The following is a 15,012-nucleotide window of genomic DNA, read 5'->3' on the forward strand; positions in this document are numbered from 1 at the left end:
AGAATCACGTATACACAGAAGACATGAACAATATTCCAGGAGAATCACATATACACAGAAGACATGATCAGTATAGATTCGTTTTAGTTAAGTCCATTCTACTTACACACTTAAAATACAAAATACTTCTCAATTTGTGAAGAAGCTGACTGCATTTAGCACCAGAAAGGAACTGTACTTTAGCTTTCAATCAAGAATTCAACATCCCGAACCAGAAAAGAAAGTCCATGAAATCCAGATGTACTACAGCCATCCCTGGGTCGCCACCTGCACCTCGGAGCTACTTGATGCTGCGGACTACTCTCCTGCAGTGGCTTGTCTTCATTTCCTCCAACGCTTGCTCCAGCTGCTGAACCAAATGGAGCAGGGTAGCTGGGTCTGTCTGCAGAAGATGGGTGCTGTGGTCGCCATTCTGATCAAGGTGCAGCTTTAGAGTCACTGCTGGTTTAATCTGTTGCCGGAGACTTCTGCTTGCAAGCTTGGAGACATAGAAAGAGCAGTTATTCTTTATTAAGTATGCTGCACAGGTAACTTCTAAATTACACTGTACCAGGTTAAAAATAAAATGAGATGAATCACAAACTTTAAAATGAAAAGTAAACTTTAAAACATTTGCAAAGAAAAAAAAACCTGGTACTGTAAACGAAACCTCATGGTATGAAAAAATTCCTTAAACAGGATAAAAAGCGTACACCTTTAATTCCATCACTTGGGAGGCAGAGGCAGGTGGATCTTTGTGAGTTTGAGGCCAGCCTGGTCTACAGAGTGAGAATTTCAGGACAGTCAGGGCTGTACAGAAAAACCCTGCCCCCAGAAACAAAACAAATAAATGAATAAATAAATACACTTCAATTAAAAAAGGTAATATAATACAGTAAGGAGACAGTAAGACAGAAATGGCATACCATATAGAAAGGAGAAAAAGATTATAAAGGCTTACATTCTTTACACTTCTAAATTCCCATTTTTCTGATTCACCTAATGATGCCAAATTAGTTTTCTTAAACAACTGCTTCAATTTTACATGTTTATCCAAGATCTACATGGTTTCCCAGTGTCTGCTATGTTATATCTAAACTCTCACCAAATTTCTGTAACCCATTTTACTCTCTTACAGCCTACAGATAAGTGTCGCCTCAACCCCTGCACGTGAACACAGCTACAATGGGTTAGAAGGAAAATCTGTGTCCTATCTTAGGATGCTGGGTACCTTTGGGAAGGAGGAAACGGGCACTGGTAAGAGGTAAGAAAGATGTTTGTGGGGTGCTGGTCATGGTCACGTCCATGTTACGCATATGTGACTATGTAGTAACTCACTGAGTGCAGAGATCTGGACACTTTCCTTTCTGGGTTTCATGTTCTGGAGAAATGACTGAAGAAAAAAAGGCATTGCCAAAAACAAAAACAAAACCCCACAAACAACTGTTTTTTAAATCATCTTTTCTTAAAATGATTTCTTTAAAACTTTACAAATTGGGGCCTCTGGGATGGTTCAGTGGCCTGGGGCACTTTCTGCTATGCCTGATAACCTGAATTCAGTCCCTCAGGACAACAAAAGTTGTCCTCTGACCTCTACACAAGTGCCATGCACATACACTAATAAAGACATAATAAAAACAAATTAAAAACCTTTGCAAATTAAACTTAGTAAATTATATTAGAAGTAAAAGGAAATGAGCTATCTGTGAAATGACCCAAAAATGACCATTAAAATATAAACATTTTTTTAAACCAGAGTTTGGTTAAGTAGGTGAATAACAGAGCATATAAATAATTCTTCTAGTCTATGCCAGGTTATTTTTTAAAAGCCGTACTTGTACATCTAGTCGCCATTCAAGACTATGGTAACTGGGAAGACGAGGTGTCAACTCATTCAGAATAGTTCTGATCTCCTTTCTGTTGTCCAGGTAGAGCTGAAGCAATAATCTATTCAGTTCTTCGGGGAATCCCAGGACAAAAACAGAGTCTTGGAAATCCAGTTCAGAAATCTAAAGATAAAATTGAGTTCAACAGATCACTGGGATTTACCTTTGTCTAGTAAATGTTAAATATTTCTAAACACAAGCATTCTGTCTACAACATTCCTTACAGTTAAAGACAATCACTGACCACCATCCAAAATCCAAGTTACTAACATACAAAATAACCTCATTAAAATATAAAAAGAGGCAGCCTCCCTGGTTCAGATCTAGCTGCTTTCCCCAGACCTGGGGTCCCATGGATGCATTGTACCCAGATGGAATGTTACCCCCTTAAATACCATTTTTCTTCCAGAGCCACTTTGTTTTTCAAACACGGTGGTTCTGGGCTGGGACTGTCCCTTAGATAAGAGTAGATCTGGAGCTACAGTCTGAAGAACCGGGCTCAAGTTCAAATGAGCCTTCTTTTTCCTCTGCTTTTTCTCTTGACTGAAGGCAAACTATTATTTGTGAGACACGGTCTATGGCAGATCGAATGATCCTGACCTCAAGAAAAAGCATCTCTGGCCTTCTGGACGCCTGCTGTACTGTTGTCCCACAGCTTTCTGCCCCTTGTTTCTCACTAGTTTCTTGAATTGTTCTTGTGGACTTTTCCTCAGGGATACACTGGCCTGCAGGTCCTAATTCCCCCGCTCACCACAGGAGAATTAGCTCACTTGCTGTCTGATCATGCTGCATTGGTGAGTGGACCATGCTTCAGTAACTCTGACCTGATCACCCTGGACCTGGTTGTGTTCGACTGCCAGACCTTTCCCTGGGGGGCTTGAACACAGAACGGGGAGGTGGACATTCACGTCACAGACCCACACAATTCTGCCTGACTGGGCCTGCAGATTTAGGTGCCAGACTTAAGGCTCCTCCGATCATCCAGCTCCCTCTCCACGGGTACTTAAACTGATGTGGATGGGAACTGAGGGATGAGCTGAGGGTGGAGGGATGAAAGGGGGAATCAATGTGCTTCGTTCGGCCTGATGTGAAGGATGTTGGTGTTTTTCCTGCATTGTCTCTTTTCTTACTGTTTCTTTAATAAATGGGATGAGAGGGCAAAAAAAAAATACAATTAAGACAGCCAATTTTATTGACTATTTTTCCATCAAGCCAAATACTGACTGCTGATACATAAAGAAATGCATTATTTCATTCTCCTCTCTCCTTGGATACACATATGGTGGCATATGATACAGAATTTTACAATTTATATTAGCAAGAGGCATTTATATTAGATAATGCCCTTAACACTACCGCTTAGGTATACTGCAGAAATTCGATTATGAGTTACTAATTTATATTAGCAAGAGGCATTCTTGTTAGATAATGCTCTTAACACTACTGTTTAGGTATACTGCAGAAATTCGATTATGAGTTACTAATTTATAACAGGTGCCTGTGTGAAAGGATCTGGGTAATACAATACCATTCTCAGAAGGCTTACCATGAGCTTGGAGCTCTCAGTAAGAAGATATGTCAATCCTTCCACACCATGCTGGATAGTGTCACTACTCACATTGAGTTTCCCTAAGGAAAAAAAAAAGAGAGAAAAAAATGAAAAGATTATCATTTTGTTTGAAAACAAACAAACAAAAAACACGTTCAATTAACCTAAGTTTTCAAACAGTTTAATGAAAAGTGAGTTAAGCAAAGATTCCTGTTCCTTCTCAACCCACCCCACTAACAGATGCCTTCGGTATTTCTCTCTAACCACCCATAACGAAATACAGACCTGTGAACAGGGACACACAGCCCCTTCAAGCCAGGCAGAAGAGGAACTCAACAGGGATGTTCTTAATCACACCACCACCCCCACTCCCTCTTCAGTAAAAGCGGCTTGAGGGCAGCAGTAAACGCTAACTGAACCCTTGAATGAAGTGCTCAGCTAATCTGACAGTTCCACTTCATGAGCGTGCAGTATTTACTAAGCAGATGGCACTGTATTTATTTAAAATACGAAGGCACTTATTTATTTATTGTGCGCTTTAAAAATCTCAGTTACTTGCAGAGGTTGAGCCCTGGTTAACGGCTTTGCAATGGGTACAAGTCCCTAGGTCTTGCTAAGGTCCCTGCCGGACTGAGCAAAAGAGATTGGATAGCACTTTCCAGTTCAATAGACAGAGCCCGTCTCCTCCCTTTCTTACTGGCGGCGCCTTCGTAGATCTTCGGGTTAGATCCCCGTCGGAGGAACTCCACCGCGATCCTCCCGAACTCGGCGACCACTGCAACGGAAGTCAGGAGGCCGTAAGTGTCGGGCTGGACCCAGGGCTGTCCCCGCCGCATGCATCCCTCACTCCCTTACCTGCGCTATCCACTTGCGGTAGGAAGGCCAGGTGCTCCTTATGCTCCTCGGACAAATCGAGCAGCATTTTAGCAGAGCAGGCCTCCTCCTGCCTCCGACATTCAGCGCCGGCCCCGCCCTCGCCACTTCCTGTCTCTGTGCAGGGAAAAAGAAGCTCGGGCGGCGCTGCACTGCCCATGCTTTGGGTTCCCGTGTCTGGCGTTCCAACCGGCACTGAATCTCAGGGCTCACGGGGTAGGAATGGAAGGGGCGCTGGGGCGCGGCTGAGTAAGAAGGCCCAAATCTTCCATTCATAAATCATCCTGCAAAAGTATAACATGTGGGACTGGAGAGATGGTTCAATGATTAAGAACCCTTGTTGCTCTTGCAGAGAACCCAGGTTCAGTTCCGTACTCAAATGATATCTCACAACCATGACTAGTTCTAGTTGTAGGGAATACAACGCCCTCTTGTGAACTCCATGAGCATCAGGCACGTACGTACTGTACGTAGGTACATGCAAGCATATATACCTATGCACACAAAGTAAAATTAAAAAAAAAAACTATAATATGTGCTTACTAGGTGCACTGCTCTAGGCTCCATGTAGGGCATAGGTTAATAATATCAATAACCAACATTTGTTAATCAGTGTCACACTTCATAAGAAACTCGTTATGTAGATCCATTACCACTTTCATATAAGGACACAATGAGTGGAGCAACAGAGACTTTATTTGTCTGCACACAACTTTTTTTTTTTTTTTTTTTTTTTTTTTTTTTTTTTTCCGAGACAGAGTTTCTCTGTGGTTTTGGAGCCTGTCCTGGAACTAGCTCTTGTAGACCAGGCTGGTCTCGAACTCACAGAGATCCTCCTGCCTCTGCCTCCCGAGTGCTGGGATTAAAGGCGTGCGCCACCACCGCCCGGCCTGCACACAACTTTTGTATGTGGTTTATCTCATGTTGTAGTTTCAATAACCATGGCCTCCCTTTTAAAAAGGAAGAAACCAAAGCAGAAGATTTTATGTCAAAACTTGAAGGAGATTGTTAGAGGCCTCACCTGTCTTCTCTGAGCCACATCTTTCTGCATGCACAGCAGGCTTCATGTTTAACATTTGTAACATTTAGCATATATATGCTAATATATTATGACGTATCTATGATAATTATTATTACAAGTGTGTATGATGTATGTGACCCCGAATGTGTGAAGGTCAGGGGCCAACATTCAGCAATAGTATCTCCTCCTCTCCACTGTGGTATCACAGGATGGAACTCGGGTCATCAAGCTTGCCATCTCCCCGGCAATTTTGATTGTTTGGCATGTTTGGGGTGCTGGAGAACAAACCCAGGTTTTCTTCATGGTAAATGTGTACTCTTCCACTAATTATGTCTTCAGCACTGTACAAAGTTTTATGTATGAATCTAAATTATGATGATGATAATAATGATGACAATAACAGATGTTTGTACGATTCAGAACTTTTTTTTTTTTTTTGAGACAGGGTTTTTCTGTGTAACAGCCCTAGCTGTCCTGGAACTAGCTCTTGTAGACCAGGCTGGCCTCAAACTCACAAAGATCCTCCTGCCTTTGCCTCCCAGGTGCTGGGATTAAAGGCGTGCGCCACCACAGCCCGACTCCATTATTTTTATCTTTTGACGATGTGTAAGAATTTGGTTACTTCTTTTGCTTTGGTTCATATATAAAAGACTATAGAATGGCAATTGATAGTGACTCTCCAAATCTTTCTCCTACGGTAGGAGGAAAAAGAAGGAGGGAAAAGAGGGGGGAAGGAGAGAAAGAAACAGGGGAGAGAGAATTCATTACTATCTTTTTTATCTAGAAGACTAGGGATTTAACCCAATACCTCTTAAATGCTAGCCAGGTGCTTTTATCATCCTCAACTAGAGAAGCCTTTTCTTAATCTGCCATCCACACAGATTAAGCCTCCCTGTTTCTACCATATCCTTTTCACCTAATTACAACTGTTTGCTCCACTGATGTCTCTTTGAGGGACAAATGAGGAAGACCCACTACTCTTTAGTGGTCAGATGTTAAGAATTATCAAAGTGCTGTTAAAAACATCATTAATTTAATGATAAAAATTTAAGTTTTTGTACAATAGCCTTCTGCTGTTCATTGTTCAGTATTGAGTAGAAACATCGGGGAATGGGAAGTTTCCCTTTCTAGGTGGCAGCTGCTAGTCTATCCCTTTCTGTTTTTGTGCTTTGAGCAAAAGGATGGCCAGTCAACAGCTAGCTGGACTATCCTTACACAACCACTGACTGCTTTGTACCCTCCATAAACACCTAGAGGAAACCACACAGGTGCTTGCATTGGTTTCATAAGGTGCAACCTTAACCAGGGTGGTTTTAAACTCTTTGTCTAAGACTTTGTGCTATCGCAAGCCTTTGTGAACCCAAGGAGAGCCTGTAAGCATTTCTATTTAGGTCAGAAAGGGAACACTTCCCCTGGTGACCCAGCCAAAGGACTGCTATGCTTTGCATAAAAGGGAAGATGCTGAGCAAACATACCTTCATTTATGTGTGAGGTTTTGCTGCGATCAGTGCAACACCAGTTCTTTGGATTTAGAAGCTGGCTGCTCAGTTGGTGAGCTGGGAGGGATCGCTCCCCTTGCACTGCATTTCTTGCTGCTGCAACTTCAGAACCAATAAAAGGCTTTTCTCCAGAGGTGGAGAAGCAGACACAGTAAAGCAGTGACAGCGGTAAAAGCAACAACTGTCACAACTGAGCGGCCAGCACACCAGGCTACAGAGGTGACAGAGCTGTCTGATGCTTGACAGCGGAAGAGGGAGAGCTGAGAGGCAAGAATGGTAAAATGGCTGGTTTCTCAGCAACTGAAGAGGGACAGAAGAACCAAACAGAACGGCTGAGTGATATGGCTCAGTAGGTAAAAGGTGATTGCTGCAAAGCATGAAGACCTGAATTCAATTCCTGTGATCCACAAGAAAAAAAAAACCTGACTCTAATATGTTTTTCTCTAAGTTCTTAGAGCACACTGTGGCACCTGTGTTCACATACATATAAACACATTCTCCCTCTCCCCCCACCCCTTTCTCTCTCGCATTCTTTTCTAATGTATTAAAAATTATTTTTTAAAAAGAACCAAAGAGTAGCTGCAGGTCTTGGTTTGTTGGAAGAGTTCATGAGTTCTAGGGAGTCAGTCTGTGCTTTACAATAAATAATATTTAAAAATCTATAAACAGAATCCTAACTGCTCAGGGAGTAATTAAAAAAAACCCTAGTGCTGGATGGCATGTGTCAGCTGGTGCCTGTAATTCCTAGCACTTGTGAGGCTGAGGCAGGAAGATTGCCACAGGTTTAAATGGACTTGGACTATAAAATTAGTTCCAGGCCAGCCAGGACTACAAATTGCACTATGTCTCATAAAACCAGACTAAGCCCCAACAAAAAGGGCAATGAAAATTAATCACAAAACATCAGATCCCACGTGAACAATAGTATTACAAATGTTTTTCAAATCTTCCTAGAATTTGATGTCACAACAGCACTGTCTTTTAATAGTTGAGATTTATCCAGCAGCTTGAAGAAGCTTCCTAGTTTCTTCAATAATTCTACATGTATACCGGGGCATACTGTCCACACAGACGCACACCTCTTAAAACCACTATGTGTTAATGTAATATCCTTGAGGTCTATTGTATACAAGCTTTACTTCAGTTTGAAAAAAAAATACTAGCAAGAGATGTTCCAGCAGAAGTTAAAATGATGTCTAGGGGTATTCAGTAATTCTCACAGGGACCTTGCTAAAAATATATATTTTATTTAAAAGTCATCTTACTATTTTCTCATTTATATGACTTTTAAACTCCAGAACAATAAAACAAACCCAGAATAAAAGGTAAAAAATACAGTAAAGATTATAGCTCCATTCCTGTATCCTTCTTAGTTTCCAACCCCCCCAGGCATCTTCTGGTGTCAGCGTTTGTTTGTTTGTTTGTTTGTTTGTTTGTTTGTTTTCCCATGAGTTCTTTTTGAGACTGGGTCGGGAGGAGGGTCCTGAAAATTTGACATAAGAACAGTACCGCCCTTTAAAGCATTGTCCACTAAGGGTTTAAGTGCCATTTGGACGTCTGTATTCCTGATGGCTAACCTTGGGCATCCACTTGACTGGATCAGGAACTGACTAGAGATAAAGACTACGAGATAAGAGGTTGTGAGGGGTTATCTGGACAAAGGCTAGCCCCTGAGAAAGAGGGTGAGGGGTTATCTGGACAAAGGCTAGCCCCCTGAGGATGCAGGTGAGGGATTATCTGGATAGAGGTGAACCCCTGATGTGTATGAGGGTTTTCTTGTTTTGGTTATTTGGAAGTGGGTATATCCACATCACATGGCATCTTCTAATAGCAGCTGTCTCAGTCTCTGCTCTATGGCTGTGAAGAGACACATGACCAAGGTGACTCTATGAAAGAAAACATTTAATTGGGGCTGGTTTACAGTTTCAGAGGTTTAGTCCGTTATCATCATGATGGGGAGCATGGTAGCCTGCAGACAGGTGCTGGAGTAGCAGCTGAGAGCTACATCCTGATCCACAGGCAGAGAAATGGGGCCTAGCATGGGCTTTTGAAACATCAAAACACATCTCCAGTGACCTACTTCCTCAAAAAAAACCCAAAAACCCTAAGGATTCAAATATATGAACCTGTGGAGGGAGGCATTCTTATTCAAAACAACAGTCACAAGGAAGGAGGTCCCAGGGGAAAGCTTTGCTCCTTGCCTGCTTGCCCTTGTGCCTCAGTTTCCCCCTGTTGTTGTTGCTGCTGCCTTTCTTCCCTGATAGAAAAATCCATTTTCTTCTGGCTGCTGATATGAAGACCAGGCATCCTTCCTGCCTTGGCACCAGGTTGGAATGGTGGAGCTGTCCATCCTCCTGGATCGAGCAGGCACCAGTTTCATCACTGTGAAGGGAGCTGCTGTTGGACCATCCAAACATCTTGCGAGCCAACCTCATAAACCCTTTCAATACTTAGTCATTTTGTGGGTTCTGCTCCTCTAGAGAACTTTGAATAGTACAGTGTCTAAGAAAGCTTGCTGTTAAACATTCAACACCAGGCTGAAGCCATGTAGCACTAGAATTGTAGTTTGATATATTGACGTTAGAAATGGAGACTCTATTTGACCATATCATGCTCCAATCCAGGGCTCATGTGACTTTTCAAAGCAAAGTTTCTGGAAGGTTTTCACACTTTTTTGGACCTCCTTGGACAGTCAGGTTTGAAATGCTCTTTTTGGCCAGGACCCTTGCTATTTCTAATTGTTGGAGCCATCGCTTCTCCTTAAAGGCGCTACAAGAAAAACAAAACAAACAAAAAATAAAAAGACACAATTCACAACCTCTTCCCTGCCCATTGCTGAATAATGAGGGTGATTTTATTTTATTTAAAAAAATTTTTTTTTGGTTTTTCAAGACAAGATTTTGCTGTAGTTTTAGAGCCTGTCCTGGAACTAGCTCTTGTAGACCAGGCTGGCCTCGAACTCACAGAGATCCACCTGCTTCTGCCTCCTGAGTGCTGGGTTTAAAGGCATACACCCATCGCTCGGCTGAGGGTGATTTCATTGCTGTCTGGTTCACTTGTCACATAGGCATGAAGGGAACTATAAACTATGATCTTTCTAAAGCCAAGGTCTTACGATGAGGCAGGAAGGATATTCTCCCTAAAAAGTGCTAGAACTTTACAAACTGCCGTTAGAAACTGAAAACCACACACACAAGTTTGTGGGGAATTCTCTGGGTTGTAACAACATTTTTTTGTATGTTGGGCTTACTTCTTGCTTTATCTCAGTGGTTATGTCTTTCTGAACCCTCTAACTGGGTTAACCCATCTATGCTGGCCATAGAATTAATTCTTAAACCTGGGAACAGTCACTCTGACTTGTTAGTTTTTCTAACAGGGAGTCACGTGGTGGATGAGAGATCAAGTTGGATAGGCAAGCCATGCAGAGTGAGGTTGGATATTTATTCAGGGAAGGGGAAAGGAGAGAGGGAAGGAGAAGGAGGAAGAGCAGAGAGAGGCACAGAGAGAGAGAGAAACAGAGAGGAGGAAAAGGGAGAAGTGGGGAGAAGGGAGAGAGCTGGAAAGGGAAGGGCTCAGACTGGAAGAGGAAGACCTGCTTGCCTCGGAGGTGGATGGAGGAGGGAGTGGGTGGGGCTTGTCTCTAAAAGGGACAGGATAGACCATTACAAATATGTTGAGCAAAACAGCCAGGTGGAGGAAGTAAAGAACAGGATAACTCTTGAGTAAGAATAATGGTTGTCTCTGGAAGAACTTGCTGTCATTTTTTTCAAAACACTTTTACACAAGTGGACACAGAATCTGCCTTGATGTCCACAAAATTGACCAACATAATGTCTTTCTGCTGAACTGGTGTCTCTGTGTTAGAGCAGATGCAAAGAAAACAGAAAGTGAAGAGTCTTTAACTGGACTCTGTCAGAAAGAGGCTACGATCATAGGCATGCATGACCACACATGATAAGATCTGCTGATTAGTTTTTTAATTCTTAAATTTTTAAAAACTGCCATAAGGTTGGGTGCTAAATTTTGAATTTTACAGCCTAAATTACTCTCCCCACTAGGTGGCAGCAAGTTAGGCGGAAACCAAACCAAACCGGTATGGAAAGGAGAGCAAACCCAGGAAGTCCTGTTTGAAGTTGCCTTCGCATGATGCTGAGCAAGATAAAAACGGTCACACATCCATACTTCTCTAACCCAGGCACCCAGCTGTGCCTCACCTCTAAAGCAGAACAGAAATGATTTAATTTAGGTTTTATTTTCAGTTATGGATGTGAATGTTCCTGAAAGCCCTCTTGATACACTTCTGTGTTCTCCAACTGTGATAGTCTATTTCCTTAAACGTCAATGCCAATGCTACCGTTCTACCTAGGACAGATCTTCTCTCTCCTGTGAATCTTGTCCCTTAAGCCTCCTTATTTGTTTTCAATTTATTCTTTTTTTTTTGTCCCTTCTACTTTAATGGCTATTCAGTCTTTGGGGCAGTGTTGATGATAGCCTCCCCTATTTTCAGTTTCTTTGTCCCGTGTCCCTTCCTGGGAGCTCAAGGACTGGCTGATAGCACCAGTTGAGTTTTTCCATAGATTTGAGGATGAAATGAGATCCTCTTAGTCTCTCTCAAGTGCTGGGATTAGAGAGAGGCAAGTGTCACCAAACTCTGCAAGACAAAGTCCTTGATACTAAGTAAATTAGTAAGTGTTAAAACAACTTGTGTTACTCAGAATGCTGCAGTAGGGCTTCGTGAACATTTCCCTGTCCAGACCTACCTTAGCAAACATGCCCTTGCTTGTTTAAAGAGTAAACATTACCTTGCCACAGCTAAGCAGTAGATGGCGTTCTCTCTCGGAGTCCTCCCACGGTGCTCTGAGAAAGATGCAAAGAAGGATTTTAGCCAGCGGTTGGCACCGGGCGGAGCGCAGTGGAGCATTCGGTGGGGATAATCCACTCTGGAGACTGGGGGAAGCGGGACCTGGGGGAGATAGGCATTTCTTATGTACTTTTCTTTTCTCCCAGCTGGGGCAGTTTTATTTTGCTGGCTTTCTTGTTGAGGACGTTGTGGGTCTGAGGATGTATTTGTTTTTACTAAGGATGGGAGTGTGATCTGTTTTCCGGTGTCCCTTTGTGAAATTAGTAAAGAATCTACGGGTTTCCTGCTTGATTGTTGCTTGCAAAATGGTAGTTGACTCCGAGTGCTTTGCCAGTTCTTGTCTCTAGCCTTGTGCCAGCTCTTGGAAGTCATTTTTGGCTTAGTAAAACCATCCACCACCACGGTGTCTCCAACTTTTGCCCCGGAGATTCTTGCTCTGCCAAGCTGGCTTTTCTGGCCCCTATGACTCTGAGCTCTGAGAATCCACTGTTTTATTTTAATATAAATCCTCATCGGAACTGAAAGTTTTAGAAAAGAAACCGTGGACCACATTTTATTCAGTAAATATAACACACAGGCTTCATGCTGGCGTTTCGCTGCAATGGCCAGGGGCGTTCGCCCGGCTGCATTTTTACATTCCAAGCAGAGGACGTCGCAGTTGACAAAGGCCTTCAGAATTAGCAGTTGGCCGGCTTCTGCAGCCGCGTGAATAGGGCAGTCAGAGACGTCCGCGTGAAGGGCTTCATGGCACCAGGCTCGATAAGGGTGAACACCAACAGCCTCGTGGGGCTGCGCGCCCTGCTTCAGAGCCCATTCAGTGAGTTCAGTGTGTCCGTGAAAGGCAGCGATGTACAGGGCTACCCTTTTCTGGTACCTGGATGAGTGCAACAAGTTTGGCAGAAAGGGTTAGTAAGTCAGCAAACAGACAATAATCAATATTCCTTACGATGCTCATTTATAATGATATTTTCTTTATGTTTACTCATTTAACTGTGAGCATAGTTTAGAGGGGTTGGGATGTTGGGTACTGTGGGTAAAATTTCCTGGTGAACCCGTAACTCGGCGCTGTGAGGGCAGAGACACAATTGTTAGGACTTGCTGCCCGTTGGCCTGCACCAGAGAGAGACCTTGTCTCAACAGAACACGGTAGAAAGTGATGGAGCAGGACACCTGACATCCGCCTCTGACTTTCGTGCATGAGCTCACACACGTGCGCATGCATGCCCAGAATGCACAACACCACACACACACACACACACACTCACTCACACACTCACACACACACAATCAGTTTTGTTTTTGTGAGACAGGGTCTCCCATAGACCACACTGGTCTTGGAGCCACTAGGTAGCTAAGGCTGGCCTTGAACTCCTGATTCTCCCTACCTTCTTGACTGTTGGCACTTGTGGGCATGTGCTACCACACATGAGCTACAGGTCTTAAAATAGATCACGCCTTGTACCTTACCACCCCCGCCACTCCCAATATCTTGCCCAAACTTGAAAGATAAGTCAAACATACACCTTTGAAATCTCAGTTTCCTCACATGAAGTGTGCCTACCATGAAATTATTGTACATATGAAGGATAAAACATAAACACAGTACAGTGCTTGGTCACAGGCAGTATGCTCACTAACACAGTATGAAAAGTGACACAGGTATTTCTTTGCATTTAGAATATGAAACAGGATCGCAACTATCTCTAAACAGAAGCTGATGGGAAGGTTAGACTATTTCACGGTTAGTTGCAAGAACTAACTTCCTTGGAGCGCCTGGCGGTGTCTGCATTTGGTAAAACATGTTCAAATCACCCACAAGAGGGCACTGTTCTAAAACACCTGTCCACTAACAGTTAATTCAACTTTGGGAAGCTGCTGGCTGTAGTAACGCAGTAAAATAGCCACCAGCTTCTCCAAGCCAGCCATGTTCAACAGTCCCAGACACACATCACCCTTCACGGAAGGCAAAAGAGGGAACTATTATTGATCCAGCGACAGGACAGCATTTTATTCTGATCTCAGCAAACTCATTCATTCATGCAGAATAAGATTCATGTCAGAGGCACGAGAGAGAGAGAGGGCAGCTTGGTACCCCGTGTGAGCTGTCCTGATGGTCACTGTATGTGAAGGGCTGGCTGAAGACAGTGGCAGGTAACCAAATCAGTTCTTACTAAGGCTTCTAAAGGAGAAGCCTGACTCTTGTCATTTCTAAACTCTAATACAACCAGACCTTTGAAATTGAATACCAGCTCATGATTTGAGGACAATATCTGTTGTTCAACCCTGGCATCCAATGAAGAAACCAGCTACAGTCATATCTCAATGCCAGGGGCAAGGATGAATGGAGACTTAGAACAAAGTGACTTAAATCCATCTAACACCTGCTTTGGTTCTCGTACTTGAGTACTGGTCCTTCTTTTGATAAGAATCGCTGGACTTTAGGCTTTTGCCCGAGAAGACATCCCATGAGAAATTCCTTCCATCCATCCCAGACATCCAAACGAAGTGTTGTGCCTGTGGATTGAGAGAGATGATTTATGGTCCAGTCTGTCACTGTGGCTCAGCAATGGATTAAGTTTTAAAGATCGCTTTCTCCAAACAGAGCAAGAGTTTAGTGAAATGAAGCCTTCAAGTCGGGAGGCAGGGATGGATGCCATTTTCCTTCAGGCCTCTACTGGCTGGGGAAAGCCCTTTAACGCACTCAGTTTGGGGTGGACAGGCTTATCAAATATGTATACACATCAGGCATTTACTTATAATCCATCATAAAGGATTTATTTTGGGAGCCAACGAGATGACTCAGTGAGTAAAGGTGCTGGATGCCAAGCCGGCCTACCTGAGTCTGATCCCGAGACCCACACAGTGGAAGGGAAGAAGTGACTCCCCCAAGTTAGTCTCTGACCTCCACATGTATTTTGGCACTAAATAAATAAATAAATGCATGTTTAAAAATATCTGGGACTGGAAAGATGACTCAGTGGTAGAGTGTGTATTGCTCTTGCAGGGGATCTGGGATACGAAGTGGCTCACAATCACTTGTAATTCCATATCCAGGGGTTCTGAGCCTTCCTTTGTGCATCAGCACTCATGTGCACGTAACCATTCCCCCCCAAACAGACACACAGACAGACACGTGACACACAAACACACACAGAGTTTAAAATCAAATAAATGTTTAAAATATTTTAGTTGAAAACAATTCTTTGGTATATGTATAATTTTATCATTCATAAAAGACTAAAGAAAAATTGCACACTGGTGAGATGGATATACATGTTTTCTTTGACAGAAGATATTAAATCTTGGGGTTAGAAAGATGGCTCAGGGGCTGGAGAGATGGCTCA

At 43.0% G+C, this 15,012-nt stretch overlaps 2 protein-coding genes across 3 annotated transcripts in view; both read right to left on the reverse strand.

Moving 5' to 3' along the window:
* The window catches only part of Commd2 (COMM domain containing 2), a 5,106-nt gene extending 695 nt beyond the window's left edge, over positions 1–4,411 (reverse strand). Inside the window, exons 1-5 of the mRNA XM_005344006.3 lie at positions 4,270–4,411; positions 4,112–4,189; positions 3,412–3,494; positions 1,815–1,988; positions 7–478 (exon numbers count right to left, since the gene is read on the reverse strand). Coding sequence (XP_005344063.1) covers positions 281–478; positions 1,815–1,988; positions 3,412–3,494; positions 4,112–4,189; positions 4,270–4,336 — 600 coding nt within the window. The 5' untranslated portion in view covers positions 4,337–4,411 and the 3' untranslated portion in view covers positions 7–280. The remainder of the gene's footprint in view (positions 1–6; positions 479–1,814; positions 1,989–3,411; positions 3,495–4,111; positions 4,190–4,269) is intronic.
* A 4,532-nt stretch (positions 4,412–8,943) lies between these two features.
* Positions 8,944–15,012, reverse strand: part of Ankub1 (ankyrin repeat and ubiquitin domain containing 1) — a 20,216-nt gene continuing 14,147 nt past the window's right edge. For both annotated transcript variants that reach the window (XM_005344007.3, XM_026788034.1), the window contains exons 4-6: positions 14,068–14,182; positions 11,610–12,542; positions 8,944–9,576 (exon numbers count right to left, since the gene is read on the reverse strand). In XM_005344007.3, the coding sequence (XP_005344064.2) occupies positions 9,447–9,576; positions 11,610–12,542; positions 14,068–14,182 (1,178 nt within the window). In that variant the 3' untranslated portion in view covers positions 8,944–9,446. The remainder of the gene's footprint in view (positions 9,577–11,609; positions 12,543–14,067; positions 14,183–15,012) is intronic.

The sequence above is a fragment of the Microtus ochrogaster genome, chromosome 1 (genome assembly GCF_000317375.1).
Source record: "Microtus ochrogaster isolate Prairie Vole_2 chromosome 1, MicOch1.0, whole genome shotgun sequence".
In the NCBI taxonomy this organism is placed as follows: Eukaryota; Metazoa; Chordata; class Mammalia; order Rodentia; family Cricetidae; genus Microtus; species Microtus ochrogaster.